Source organism: Patagioenas fasciata, chromosome 4, assembly GCF_037038585.1.
Source record: "Patagioenas fasciata isolate bPatFas1 chromosome 4, bPatFas1.hap1, whole genome shotgun sequence".
Taxonomy (NCBI): Eukaryota; Metazoa; Chordata; class Aves; order Columbiformes; family Columbidae; genus Patagioenas; species Patagioenas fasciata.
The window spans coordinates 16,826,703-16,840,182 of record NC_092523.1 but is presented as its reverse complement, the minus strand read 5'-3'; the positions used below and the strand labels follow the sequence as shown (position 1 = coordinate 16,840,182).

General features: G+C 36.8%; 1 protein-coding gene across 15 annotated transcripts in view; it reads left to right on the top strand.

Moving 5' to 3' along the window:
- Window positions 1-12,101, top strand: part of PROM1 (prominin 1) — a 62,832-nt gene extending 50,731 nt beyond the window's left edge. For 8 of the 15 annotated variants that reach the window (XM_065837183.2, XM_071807317.1, XM_071807329.1 and 5 more), the window contains 10 exons: window positions 2,011-2,103; window positions 2,859-2,876; window positions 3,237-3,290; window positions 4,750-4,830; window positions 4,919-4,987; window positions 5,544-5,636; window positions 7,126-7,241; window positions 8,322-8,390; window positions 10,416-10,456; window positions 10,662-12,101. In XM_065837183.2, coding sequence (XP_065693255.1) covers window positions 2,011-2,103; window positions 2,859-2,876; window positions 3,237-3,290; window positions 4,750-4,830; window positions 4,919-4,987; window positions 5,544-5,636; window positions 7,126-7,241; window positions 8,322-8,390; window positions 10,416-10,434 — 612 coding nt within the window. In that variant the 3' untranslated portion in view covers window positions 10,435-10,456; window positions 10,662-12,101. The other 7 variants (XM_071807323.1, XM_071807321.1, XM_071807328.1 and 4 more) reach the window with 5 other exon arrangements.
- Window positions 12,102-13,480: the final 1,379 nt, after the last annotated feature.

The following is a 13,480-nucleotide window of genomic DNA, read 5'->3' as shown; positions in this document are numbered from 1 at the left end:
GAGGGTGTAGCTACAACATTGCCTGCAAATGAATCTGCAGAATGACACAGCTGTATTAACAGACAGTGAATATTCAGTTGATATGTTGGTATGCATGTCAAGGTCACTTTCTAATTATTTTTCAAAATAAGAGTCATAGGTTGGACACCAGCCCAAGACGGATTCCTGCATTGCGATGTGGGAGGCAGAGTTATGCTGCACACATAGTAAAGTCACTTGGATCACTAAGGGACACAGACAGCAGACTGAGACCATGCCGATTAGAATTTATCAAATATCCATCCCTCCTCCAGGGACAGGATGGCACCAGTTAGAACCTCCTGGTGTTTACTCCAGCTTTTTGCATAATTTGATCACACCTGTTGTATTTGTTTTTTTCGGCCATGCATGCACTCCTGTCAGGGTTGGACTGCTTGTGCTTTCGTTTTTGTAGTTAGCATCCTCTCCAAGCACCGAGAGCTGCACATTGCGTTTTACTCATATAAGTTGTCTGCTGACTTAGGCAGATACCAGTAGCTTCAGGCACACTTCACTTCCATTTTCACTTTTTACTGTGCCATGTTGAAGGTTACATGGGTGAGGAGATTTTGCTGTTGTTTTGGGGCTATTTTCTAAGAAGCAGCTGAGGTTCTTCAAATATGTTGTATCTTACACAGAATTGCCTCCGAGATGTCTCTTTAAAGGTATATCCTATATAGCTCCATAAAGGAAAATGTATTATGCTGGTAGATTTCTTTTTTCTTTTTTTTTTTTGTAATAGAATCTAAAGAAAGCATTAGAATTTAAAATAAAGCAGGTGGAGTAGTTTCTTCATAAAAGAAGACAATGAAAGGTGTAATACTAAATGTATTCTCTGTCACAGAAGGGTGTGTTTTTATTTTTGCCTTGTAATGCTATTAGTGTAATCTATGAAATGACAAACAAATACCCACAACAATGTGATGTATTACAAAAGTTAGATTGTTTCTAACGATATTTTATAATCCTACTTTGTTGGTGATAACTCTTAAAGTTCACAAGAACAATAAAAAAAAGCCTAAAAACTTTTGGTGTCAATTAGCTTTGGGTATATAGTTTGCATTTTCTGATACCTTACACAAAACTGAACATATTGAAGGAGCAAATGGAATGACACTTGTGAGAAACCAAGGGGGCAGGGTATGGAGGAGGGAGCAATACCACCCCCAGGTGTTATTAGGTAGGTGGATTCTGAGCACTTCTGTGAACACTGCACAGGAGGGAGATGCGTCTCTCAGCACTGAGGGCTGCCATCGTTCCACTTCCAAAACAGAGTTAGCAGTCTGTAGTCACTCCATATTCAGTGAGTATGCAGGGAGCCAAGTGGTTTTGCCACCAAAAGGAAATGGAAAAGAAATTTACTTGGGAGAGTAAAGTCAAATTTTACAGTGTTTTTGCCACGAGTGTGTGAGTCAGGCAGACATTTGGACCTGAAAATCAGGGCACAAATTATCTTCTGACTTAAAGACAGGAGCCACAGCAATGAAAAACACCCTTCACAGGCACCTTTTCAGGTTACTGGCTGAAAATACTTTTGTGCTCCTCAGAAAGCAGAGAGTGCCTCAGGGTGATCTCCACAGTGCCCAAAAACACCCAAGTACCCATGCCTGGGAAATGCTCGTCGTAACTGGGGTGCCGTGCTGCGGGGCTCTTGCGATGAGGTCTCGCTTGTGGCAAGTGATAGGGGGACGTGCTCATTCTTCTGTGTTTAAAATGACTTCGTGCACCATGTGAAAATTCTCTTCAGTTAAGTCTGTGCTGCTAATGCTACAGCCAGAAAAGCAGTATAATGTATCTGTTTTGTGCTGAGGTTTGAATTATTAATATGGTGATTTTTCCCCTACTTGTGTTGAGGAATACAATTTGCCGTATCCCGTTGTTAGCATCAGCTGTTCTGCAGTGGATGATCATAACGTGCAACTACATTGTTTTTTGCTTTGTTGGAAAGCTTGGAGACTACTGAACAATACTGCATAATTGCTTTTTTTGCAGCCAAAAGGAGCACTGGAAAATGCCTTAAAAGGACACGCAAACAGCATTCGAATGATTCATAACCAGCAAGTCGTTCCACTAGAGCAAGCTATGGTAAAATATTAAAGTCATATTAAAACATATTTGTAGAAAATATTAATCTAACTCTCTTAAATACAATTTAGAAAGGTGGACTTTTGCTTTTATATAAGCACAGATCACATTTGCATTGTGTCACTGAAGATTCATCTGGTCAAAGTATGTGTTTAATAGTTTTCCTACTTGGAATACTATAACATTACTTTATAACACTGCCTAAAATCAGGACCTTTCTCTTCCCTACTTTTTTTTTTCCCTGTATCTATTTGTGATTATATATGAATAAAAGAGGAAGCAGGGGAAAACTTTAGAATGAAGTCTAACCCTAAGTCACTCGTTTTCTTTTTTGCTTACCATTTGTCTTCAGTAGTAGAAGCAGCTATTACTTTTACGCTGTATTTTTTTGGAGTTAGCAATCACCTAACAGTATTGGAATTGGAAGCTCCTGACAGTGGTATTTAGAGCCAAAGAAAAATCTATTTTATTGATGCCAAGAGAGATGTGAAAGGGCTGCTTCTCCCTGATTTCGTCAGGCATTAATTTGTATAGTATCAAGCTGTGCATCTCATACATATTAGGTGTGCTAGGTGCTCCTTTTTCCTCTACATGACATGAAGACTTTTAGTTTATCCTGGCATCTGAATACAGTATTTCTGCCCCTATCAAAGTCCTCTGGTAGAAAAGGGCTTCTGTTCCACTCTAATTCTATGCTGTTCTTTCCTAATTAACTCCTCATCTCTTTTTTCCTTTTTACAAAACTGACTGTCAAGAAATATGTTAAAGCTAGGGTAAGTGCTTTTTCCCTTCTTAAATTGCACAATATACAATTTTCTGAACACTTGATTTTTTAACTGTTACCTGTTTCCTCCAAATAAATCTTACTCAGTTTATTGTTACAAGCTTTAGTTGAATCTGAAGTCTTCCAGTACACAATTCATAACTACTTAGTGTTGTTGGTGAAATACTGATTCAACCATTAAAACTACAATGCATTAGTTTTAATACAACTGTTGTTACTACACGTAATGTGATATGATGTTATTAAAACCAAAATAATCTATAGAAGATCAAAGCATGCATATCATGTTAAAACAAGTGGGCTCTTACCTGTGTTAATGACTAAATCTTTTTTCTCTCCTTTCTAATAGAGCACTTTAAATCAGAGCATTAGGTTACTGAAGAGGACATCATCTGAACTTATGGTAAGCTTTTCTTTCAGGCAAAAGGAACATTTTTATGTGTTTTAAATCCATTGGCCACGTATGTGGGGCATATATTTTTCAGTACAGCTTTTTCTATTTCTAGCTGTTACTGGAAGAGATAGTAATGCATTGAGATAGCAACGGGGATTTAGATCTGTCGTCTGCACAGCTTTTTCTACCCTGGTTTTCCCTTCCTTACAGAGGACAAAAAAAATAAAAGTTTGAGATATTTTTATGAGTATTAATTGTAAACTGAATTGCCATGTGATAAAACAGACTTCAGTACAGTTCCATATATTGTGTTATTCATGTTCCTAAAACTGTAGTTGATTTTTCTAGAATCTTTGAATGCAAAACTTGAAGGGGGAACAACCAAGAAACAAAAAGCAAAAATACAGCTGATAAAAGCGAGTGTTGTGATTCACATCCTTAACCACCTCTTGTCCAACGTCCAGCTTGCACCAGGGCCTGTTTCTTTGGCATTATTTTCATTACCTTCCTGCTCCTACAGCACCAGCCTCACTGTGGGAGCCTGGTCTGGGTAGAGGCTTCCCCAGGGCACGTCATGTCCCTCCCAGCAGCAGTTGGTGCCCACACTGCAGCGTCACTGGCTGCTGCACGCTCTGCTGGGCTCAGGAGAACAAGTGACAGCATGTTTACTTTTCTGGCAGCAGAGCTTTCTGTGGCCACCAGCCTGTCTTGGCTCTGGGAGCAAGAATCCAGCCACACCAGCTGGTGCTTGAGGGTCAGTCACCACAGCTTGATGGGCCACACCAACCTCAGTTTTCACCCATCCGCAGGCGCAGACCAGCTAGGTTTCTTTTAGAATCTGTGATTTGACCCTGCATGGGGAGGTAAGAAGCCATGAAATAAGATGTTGATAAGAAAAGGATGATGTTAGACCCTTAAGCGTATTTAGGAGACATCTCTACAGTTTCAGGCTGTATGTATGTTATCCTTTCTGTGTGTTCTTTGAGAGACTTTATGGGATTGTACATGTAGTGAAGGTGTGTCTCAATTCTTTTGGATATTGATTAGCAACATATTCTAGCTGTATAGAGTCATACTCCAGTAATAACAGTTGTGATAGTATATGGCCCGCTGTTTTCTTCCTGTGCCCTGTGTACATCTGTCCTGTATATACGTACATTGATGAAAGTATTTCTACACTTAAGGAAAGAGAGTGCTGATATAGTGTATAAATTAGTTGCACAGGTTCCGGGAAAAGATACTATTTGTAACCACCAATACCCTGCTTTTTTAGTAGCGAGAGTTTTGTCAGATGATCCTGAATCCTTAGGCAGGCTAATGTTCTGTCTGGAATTGTGTGTTTTTTCAGATTTTGGCAGGAGAGTGACACTGGTTTATCAAAAGAATACATTCCTGACAATGGCTGCAGAGCTATTGGAACAGCCTGAAAGGGGTTTATTTATGTTAAATACTGTCTCTTCCTCTCCAGGTTAAGGTGAAAAATGTCATTAGCGCTGTTAATGCTGCCCAGCTTCTCATAAATAACAATGCGTCTCTAGTTATTGTCCAGGTAAGCTTTATTTGATTAAAGTACATTAATTTATGATGTCCTGGAGATAGACATTCACTTACTTTTGTTCACTTTTGTCTGTTTCTAGGAGACAAAAAAGTACATGGATACCATAGTTGGCTACTTCGAGCAATACATTGAGTGGGTCAAAGAGTCGGTAAGATGCATTTAATGAATCGAGAGAAGCTGTGTTTAAAAAACAGAAAAGAAAGCACACTAAAAAGCTAAATAAAATATCTCAACAAAGTTGTAATTATTGTTATAGTTTCAGTTTGTAAGACATTTGTATTTATTATGGAGGGGAAAACTTGTCTTCTATAAATAGTTTTGTTGTATTTTAAGTAGAGTAGAAATGATGAGTTGTGTTGTTTGGAATAAAATGCAAGTATAACATAGTATTATTTTTCCAAGGCTAGCCTGAAATCTAGCATTTGCGCTAATGTTGCCATGAGCCTGACTCTTAGTTCAAATTGATGTCATTAGCATCTTGTTTTATTTTTCTTTCTTCAGCTGCAGCCTTTGAGAAAATAAGCTGATGTTTTAAAGATGTGTATGTTCAGTTGCTAGTGTATCCCACTGGAATTCAGTTTGAATTTGAATAGGGTGAAATATAGCAATTTAGTAAACAGTATCTGTAACTCTGAGCAGGTTTTGAGATTCTTATTTTATTCTGTTAGATACTTCAAACTGTATTTTTTTAATGTGTCTTTCAGATTGCTATGGAGGTAGCAGCGTGCAAGCCTATTGCCAATGTGATAGATACAGCAGTAGATATTTTTTTATGCAGCTATGTAACTGATTCTGTGGTAAGAAATATTTTCTATTACTTAAAATTGGGGCATCAAGTGGAAAATTCTTTGAACATAAATCTGCATTTAATTATTCTGACCAGACTATGCCGAAGTATTATAGTAAAGTGTCACATCCAAAGTTATGCAAGGAAAAAATGCTCTGATCTGGATCAAGCCTAAAGCCAAACCAGCACTGGACTTGTTTTAGGTTCCCATTAAGCTTAGGCTTCTATTAGCAAGAATGCTGTAAAATGAACTGTTCTTACTAAATTTCTTCCAACTTGAGTTGCAAAGTAAATACAGTACTACTAGTTGGGAATAAAAATTCCAGGAAGGGCAGGTTTCAGTTTGATTGAGTCTGAACGACCTTGAAATGGAAAAGCATAAAGATCTGAAGTTTCAGGTGTAACCATTTCTAATGTAAGGGGATGGGGCAGAGGCAGAGAGGAGTGAGAAATACCAAGGAAAAAGTTTCTCAATTATCTTGCCTGGAATCTAGAAAAACCAAATTAGGTTTTATCACTTGACTTGCAGCAGGCAGATCTGGATTCATTCCTGTACAGTGGAGACACTGAGCATAACTGGTAGCAGTATTTAAGGGAAATATTGGCTTTTTCATCTTGCCAAAGGAGCTTGGAAAGAGGATAGCGTGTCTTAAAAATAGAATGAGAAACCACATGCCTGGAAATCACCTAAAACATCTCCTAGCTATTATCTAGCTTTATGGCACTTTTAGCCAGGTTCTGATCATCCAACACTAAATGCATGTGATCAGTCAGAGTCAAAGCACTCTAACCTTGGTAACCTCCTAACCTTCCAGAATTATGTTGTGCTTATTGATTATCTCATACGTTACAGAGCTTCTGTTCTCCTTTGGGTAGCCACTAACCACCTGGTGGGAGATGGACCATGATTTTCCTGGTGATAGAACTTAGCTGAGTCACTTATAAGTCAAAATACCTCCAGCCAATACAAATCAAATTTGAAGTATCATCATTTTAACATTTGGTGCTAGCTCAGTTCAACTGTATGATAATGGAATTAGTTACACAAAGAGGCTGCAGTTAATAGGTTAAAAAGTACCTTCAGAAAGCCCTGGAACTTCGGGTTTTGACAAGAACCATGAGAAAGACAAATACTTTAAAATATCAAGAAAAGATAAAGAAATAATGTTGCTAGTAAATTAGTGCTGAGACACAAGATTACTTTCTAGACGAAGGTAACTTAGTGTACTAGGGCTGTGTAGCTTTGAGCAACTTTGGACACATTCCTGTTTGGTTACATTTGTAAGACAGCAGTGTTCTGATTTAGTTCACATTGACAGTGAAGAATGCTTAATGTGCCACATTCCACACTAGTATAGGGAACCACAGATAGTCCACGAGATCAGTGCCGCTAATTTCTACTTTGTTCTTCCAGTAACAATGCTTAGAATATAAAGGATTCAGTACTTGTCTGATAAATTTTCTCTGTGATTTTTTTCCTGGATTTTGCTTTGTTTCAGAATACCTTCTGGTTTGGTTTGGGAGGCTCTTCAATATTTTTAATTCCTGCCATAATTTTTGCTGTAAAACTCTCCAAATACTATCGTAGAATGGATACAGAGGATGTCTATGATGAGTAAGTATATACTCCTAAGTGAGCTGCATGGCAGATGGGTTGAAATGTTTTTCTAGTGTCTCTCATAAAGGCACTATAGTCCTCAAACCTTGTGTGCTGTCAGATTAGAACTGCATGTTCTTGTGAAATATGCTGCAGGTTTGGGTGGGTAGCTGCAAAGCGCTTTGTGCAGGTGGGTTTGGTTGCCTTGACTTGCCGTGGTTCTGTGCAGAAATTGCCAGCTCTGACTTTGAGAAACTTAGTTCAGAGTGAGGTCTTTAGAGCTTCATGTACAGCATTTATATAAATATCTTCCAAATGTGCAAGTGATTAGCTTCGCTGAGTAACCTGTTAAGGTGAATTATGTCTGCTTTGTAATCTCCTTGAATTAATTGTTTGCTTTCTTACTGTCTTAGTTATTTCTAACCAGTCTTTCCTTTTTCAATTGCAGTTCCTCTGTCTCAGGGACTTGGCATTTTACTTTATGATAACTGTTCTTACGTATTTTCCCATCACTTTTTTGGTTTTACTGTTTTCCGCTCTTTGTTTTGCTCATTGCTCAGGCAGCCTGTGCACTGCATTTCTCAAATCCCACACTGGTCGTTTTTCATTGCACATTGACAAGTTGGGAGAACAGAAACAAACATGTACAGCTAAAATTACTCACTTATTAGTGTCTAGTTAATTACTTCTCCTTTTCTGCGTTTTTTGGTGTCAAAACTATACCTATGAAAACATAAGACATTTTTGCTGGTATTTGTTAAAATTATTTTATTCAGGTGGGAGGGTTTATATTTTTAATGTAACTTTTCACTTCAAAAGTAGTAACATGATCTGTTTCACCAGACTTTATATTAGAGTATCCAACTCAACAAGAATAGCAAAATACATCACTAATTTTTGGAGAATATGAAAACATTAAAAATGAAAAATTATAATTATGCTGTAACTCCTGAATGTTAGAAAAGTTATCTTCTGTTGTACAGACACACTTTCTTTGCATATAATACCATCATCCATGTACATGTCTTAAAATCCATACTGTACATAGTGCATCTTATAGTTAACATGGTCTTTCTTGGTGTATTTATTTTATTACAGTACAGAAAATGGTAATAATGGTTATCATAAAGAGCATTTATATGGTATACACAATCCTGTTTTTACAAGGTAAACCAAGTCTGAAACTGCATGCCTTCATGTGTTCTTACTTAATCTACTATATTAATCATCTATCCAATCTTCTGCACATTTTAAAGTGAATCACTTAATTCTCTGTTTTTTGCATGATTACTCACTATAGCAAATGCTGTATGATTTATATTTCTCAAATATTCTTTACATAATAGCAGATATTGTAGTAATTTCCAACAATTTAACAAAGCGATTACCTAAATTTGATTTTAAAACCCAGGTAATTAAGTATTTATCTAGCACAGTGGGTGGTCCTAAATTGATAAACATATTAAAATACTCTGGTAGCAGTTGAAAGTAATAGGGTGGGATGGATTCTTACTGCTGAGTTGTTTTATTTTTTAAATGGTGAGAAGAGCTTTTCCTGTGCAAAGGGCAGGAGATCCAGGGTGTGCAGAAAACATGGACAGCAAAAATGAGCCTTTTTGCCTGGCTAGAACTAGTGTAATATCACAAAACAAAAAACAAAAACAACAAAAAAAATCAAGTTATGTTGAAACAGGAGGAGATCTGGGTTCTTTTCTGTCTCCACAACTTTTATGCTGTAAAACCGTAGCTAGTTGTGAGACTTTCTATGTAGGATGTCCCACAACTTCAATATGTGGATTTCCAAAATATCAGAGTTGCTTAATGGTGCATCTAATTTACAACAGAAATCCAAAGCTCACTGTGCATCAACTTGCAACTTCATGACTGAAAGTCTAGACTGAGTATTGGCAGAGAAGTAAGATGTTGCCATTGTGTCAGTAATGGGTAAATACCAAGAGAGCTCAAAGTTGGGAAATCTTGCTCCATCAGTTGTATATTATTATTTACTAGAACTGTATTTTACAATAATTATTTACTGACAAAATCTTATTTCCTTCAGAGGCAAATGTGGAATCATTCATATGTAACGATGTTTTTAGCGAAATTTGTGATCACGTATGTCATGGTCTGTTCTGCAGCTTAACGGCACTCCCTGAATTAAACTACAAGGTGTTTAATTCAAAAGTACATTCCACTGGTATATCTAAAGATTTTCAGCTTTAAGGACTTTTGATATTTTACATTAGAGGCAACTAATAATCGCTCAGATCTTAGAAGTCTTTCTGATCCTTAATCTTTAACATGAATGTTAATACTCTTGAGGTCCACAGCATGTTTTCTGTGATATTTCAGTGATTGATGAATAGTTCCTGAATATGCTAAAAAACACTAACAAACTAGTTTAGTCATGACTTCTTTTTCCTAAATTTTAAGTTACTCAAAATGGGCTTTCGTAATAAAATGTAAGAATTCTGTTTGAAGCAATGCTGTCTTCTAATGTGCTGAGATAATTTGAAAAACTGCTAATAATATGAGATATATGCTTTGAATTTCTTAGTCTGATATTTCTATAGCAAGAGTCTTGTTTTGCGTTTTCATTTCAGCAAGGTCTTTGCTTTTATGCGATCCTTGTTTTTTCTTAAATCCTTCAATTTTTTGGTGAGACACTTTGAGATATGGGACTTTGAATAGGTCTTTGTACACCTGTCCTATAGGAGTTTTTTTGTCCTTTGAAATCAGCTGGATTATTTTGCTGGAAAGAGATGCAAATATCTTTCTTTATAAATATAAGATATGTAAATACAAGTATGAGATCTACATGAAGTGTATTTGGTACAGGTATCTCACACAAGTGCTTTATATACATGTTGAAGATAAAATTAATCTCAAATGCAGCCACCATTTTTGTGAGAGCAAAATCGGAGGCTGGATTCAGTTCTCAAAGGAGTGGTGTTGAGTAGGTAATCCAAGAATTTCTTTCTATCGTGAAACAAAGATAACCAGAAAGGCTGGTGGTGAAGATCGTGAATCTATTTCCTCTTGTTTGAAAAATTCTTGATTAAATGAGTAAAAGTTTGAGAACAGTTTGTGCCAACTGAACTTGTCTCACCTTAGTTAAACATGGTGTTTCTGTTCAATTTGTGGGCAAAAGAAAATGATGGGTTTGGTTTGTGTTTTTTTTCTCTCATATAGCTCTGTGGAACAGTGGTAACACATACTGGAAACATTAAGGGGTAAGTAGTAAGCTTTTAAAGTCAATTTAAAGTCTATTACTACTTTATTACTTTTAAGAAAGCTGTTCTGCTTTCTATAACATGATTGCTTTAAGATTTAAAAATAAATTATTGAACCATATTGATGTTCATATGAAAATCTATGCCTTCATTCTGCTTAAATTATATTCAAATTTTCTGTAATTGTTTTTGTGATTATTTCCAGGCTGTGTAAATGAGGCTCAAGATTCTTCTGTGGGAATATATCATCCTTCTTCCAGGTGTATTGGCATTTGCGTTCATCTCACAAATCCTGAGCCACTTGTTTTATGTCACCTGTACTGTAAATCCCAGATGTACTATTGAATGTTATACCATAAACTACTGTACAGAATATTCTGTAATCAGGGCACTGCCTCTTGAATACCACTGTTCAAGGCTTGAATTAAAATGGGTTTTGTTTTTTACTTTTTTTACACTGGGCTTTCTACCTTACATCACAGTATGTAAATTATTTAGATTAACAGCCTTTGCCTAGCAATCCTCTGATAATTGGTCAAGTCCTTATCTTAAATTGTTGATTTCTGTTAAATACAGTACTTACACGTTTACATAAAAACACATTTTGTATACAGAGACTTTTGTATGTACATTTTTCTTAAAACTTATAAGTGTTTAGTTAAGATTTTAATATTGTATAATATTCTTCAAAATGAAATTACCAGCATGATCAGTGTTGCTATTTGGTGCTCCTGAATGACCACTTAAGACTAAATTTGAGGTGTAATGGGATCCACAGTGTCTCCTTGTGTCTCTGAAAAGTTGCAGTTTTGTTTTCTCCCTCTTTTTTTATTTATTTAATATTTAGTGGTTTTTGCAGTAGAGACCTAAAAGAGATTTTCTGGAGAAGGCTGGTTTAAAACTGTGGGTGGGAGGGTTGGGGGTGTGTGTGATATATAATATAGTGAAAAAGCTAAGCTTTCTAGAGTTCTGTAGTACTCAAAAAGAGCATGAGAGACATCAAATGTTGGTGATTTTTAGAATGCTTGACATACTCTGTCTCCCTTTTCCTCATTCACACTCACTTCTGTAATGTCCTTAAGAGTATCACTGTTAAGTTGTAGCTCTTTCAGGGCGCAGTGATACTGTTTTGCTAAATAATTGCAAAATATGATTTTTAATATTAAAATTCAAATGTGTTTAGCAATTGGAACTAGTGTTTGTACTACTAGAGTTATTGCCTTGAATTTAGGCATACACTTGCATTGCTGAATTAGTTAACAGCAGAATTCATCAACAAGGCCAAAAGTATCTGTGTTACATTTTGCTGGATGAAGTAATTTGGTATATTGATTTAAAATAGTGTCTATTCATTTATCAGTATTGCTACCTTTGTTTCCAACAAGGTTAATTGGCTTCGAAGTAGGGATAATCCTGTAAATTGTTCATATAATCCTAAAGAAATGCTGAAAAGTTATACCAGTCTTTAATCTGAAATAACCTTAATTATTTCATTTTTAGGTCATAAATTGAAACATTTCTAATTGACATTATGTAGCATATGTGTATATGTAATGTTCAGAACTGCAGATTTTTAAAAGTTTCTATTTTTAATTTGAGAAAATGTTCCCAGTTCATTTCAATAAAAAAGAACTTGCTGAACTACCCCATGTTTGATTCTCAGTTGTTTTGTTGTGTAGACCTGTCTTGGAAGGGTTGCACTGAGTTAAAATCTTATGAAAACGTATTTTTTTACCCTGATTAAAAATTTTGGCTGTATTTGACCGTTACTGATGATTTTAGTTTAAGGAAGATAAGACACCAAGAATTGGACCAGGAAGGACAGAAAGAACATTGACTCTGGGTTGAGAGAGCTTCTGACTTCCCAAAGGGCGTGATTTGTGCACAGATGGTAGGATTGGAGTTAATGAGTTGTGGAGGAAATCCACATACCTGCACATGCTCGAGGTTTCACCATGCGCCTCTGTCCTTGGAGCACTGACAGCAGAATTACGTGTTCGCCAGTTCTTCAGCTGCCACAGCTAACTGCTGGCATCCTGGCCCCACTTGTAAAAGGACAATTGTTTTCCACTGACAGACCAGACCGGGAGCTGTTTCATCCGAAGTGCAGGCAGACAGAGGACACAAATGTCAGATGGGAGTGAGACAAACACTTGGCAGTAACAGATTAACTGTGATACATCAATATACCAGAGCTCTTGAGTCCAGGCTCTGCTATTTGTCCTTATCCTTGTCGTCTGATTTGTTTTCATGGTTACACTTTAGAAACTTTCAGAACAAGATATCTGAAACTACTAGAAAGTAATTTAAGTAGTTTTGAACTCTTTAACAATTATTAGAACACAAGAGATGAATGCTTTTAGTTTCTACTGTAGGAACTGTCAGTGCCATTGTGCATAACCAAATGTAAATAATACATTTGAGGTCTTTGAGTGCTTGGAGTAGAGATTTTGAACTCCTTGAAATGAAGTGCAACATGGGCAACAAGATTCTTCTGTCTGGCTGGATGACAGGTGAGGAGACGTGCCAGAAAACAACAGAAAACAGAATTGTAAATCTTAAGTAGGCTCGTACCGTTGCTGTTTCTCCTAAGGCTTGACTGGAGAGCCACGCTGCCCGAAAGGGACGGTCAGGAGGGACAAACAGCAAGGAGCCAGAAAGGAGACCTCTACTAAAAATGTTACTAACATAGCCTTAGAGAGAATGAAAAGAAAACAATGTTGTTCTGTCCATCAAATGGTATTTAGTCGTAGGGAACTTTATGACCTGTTCACAAGGTTCAGGCTGCTCAGAATGGCTGTTCTAGGTGGTCCATGGTCAGGGAAGCAGCTCTTGGACCAGCTGGGTGCCACAGCAGCTGGGGGCTATTGTCAAGCATTAAAGAAGCATTTTTTTTTCAATTTTATTTTTTTGTTCTGCTTCACTGTTTGGGTGAAATTAATGTTTTTGCCTTTGTATTTTCTTTAGCAATACTTAATGAGCGGCTAAATGCACAAAATGACATTCCATTCCATTATGCATGGC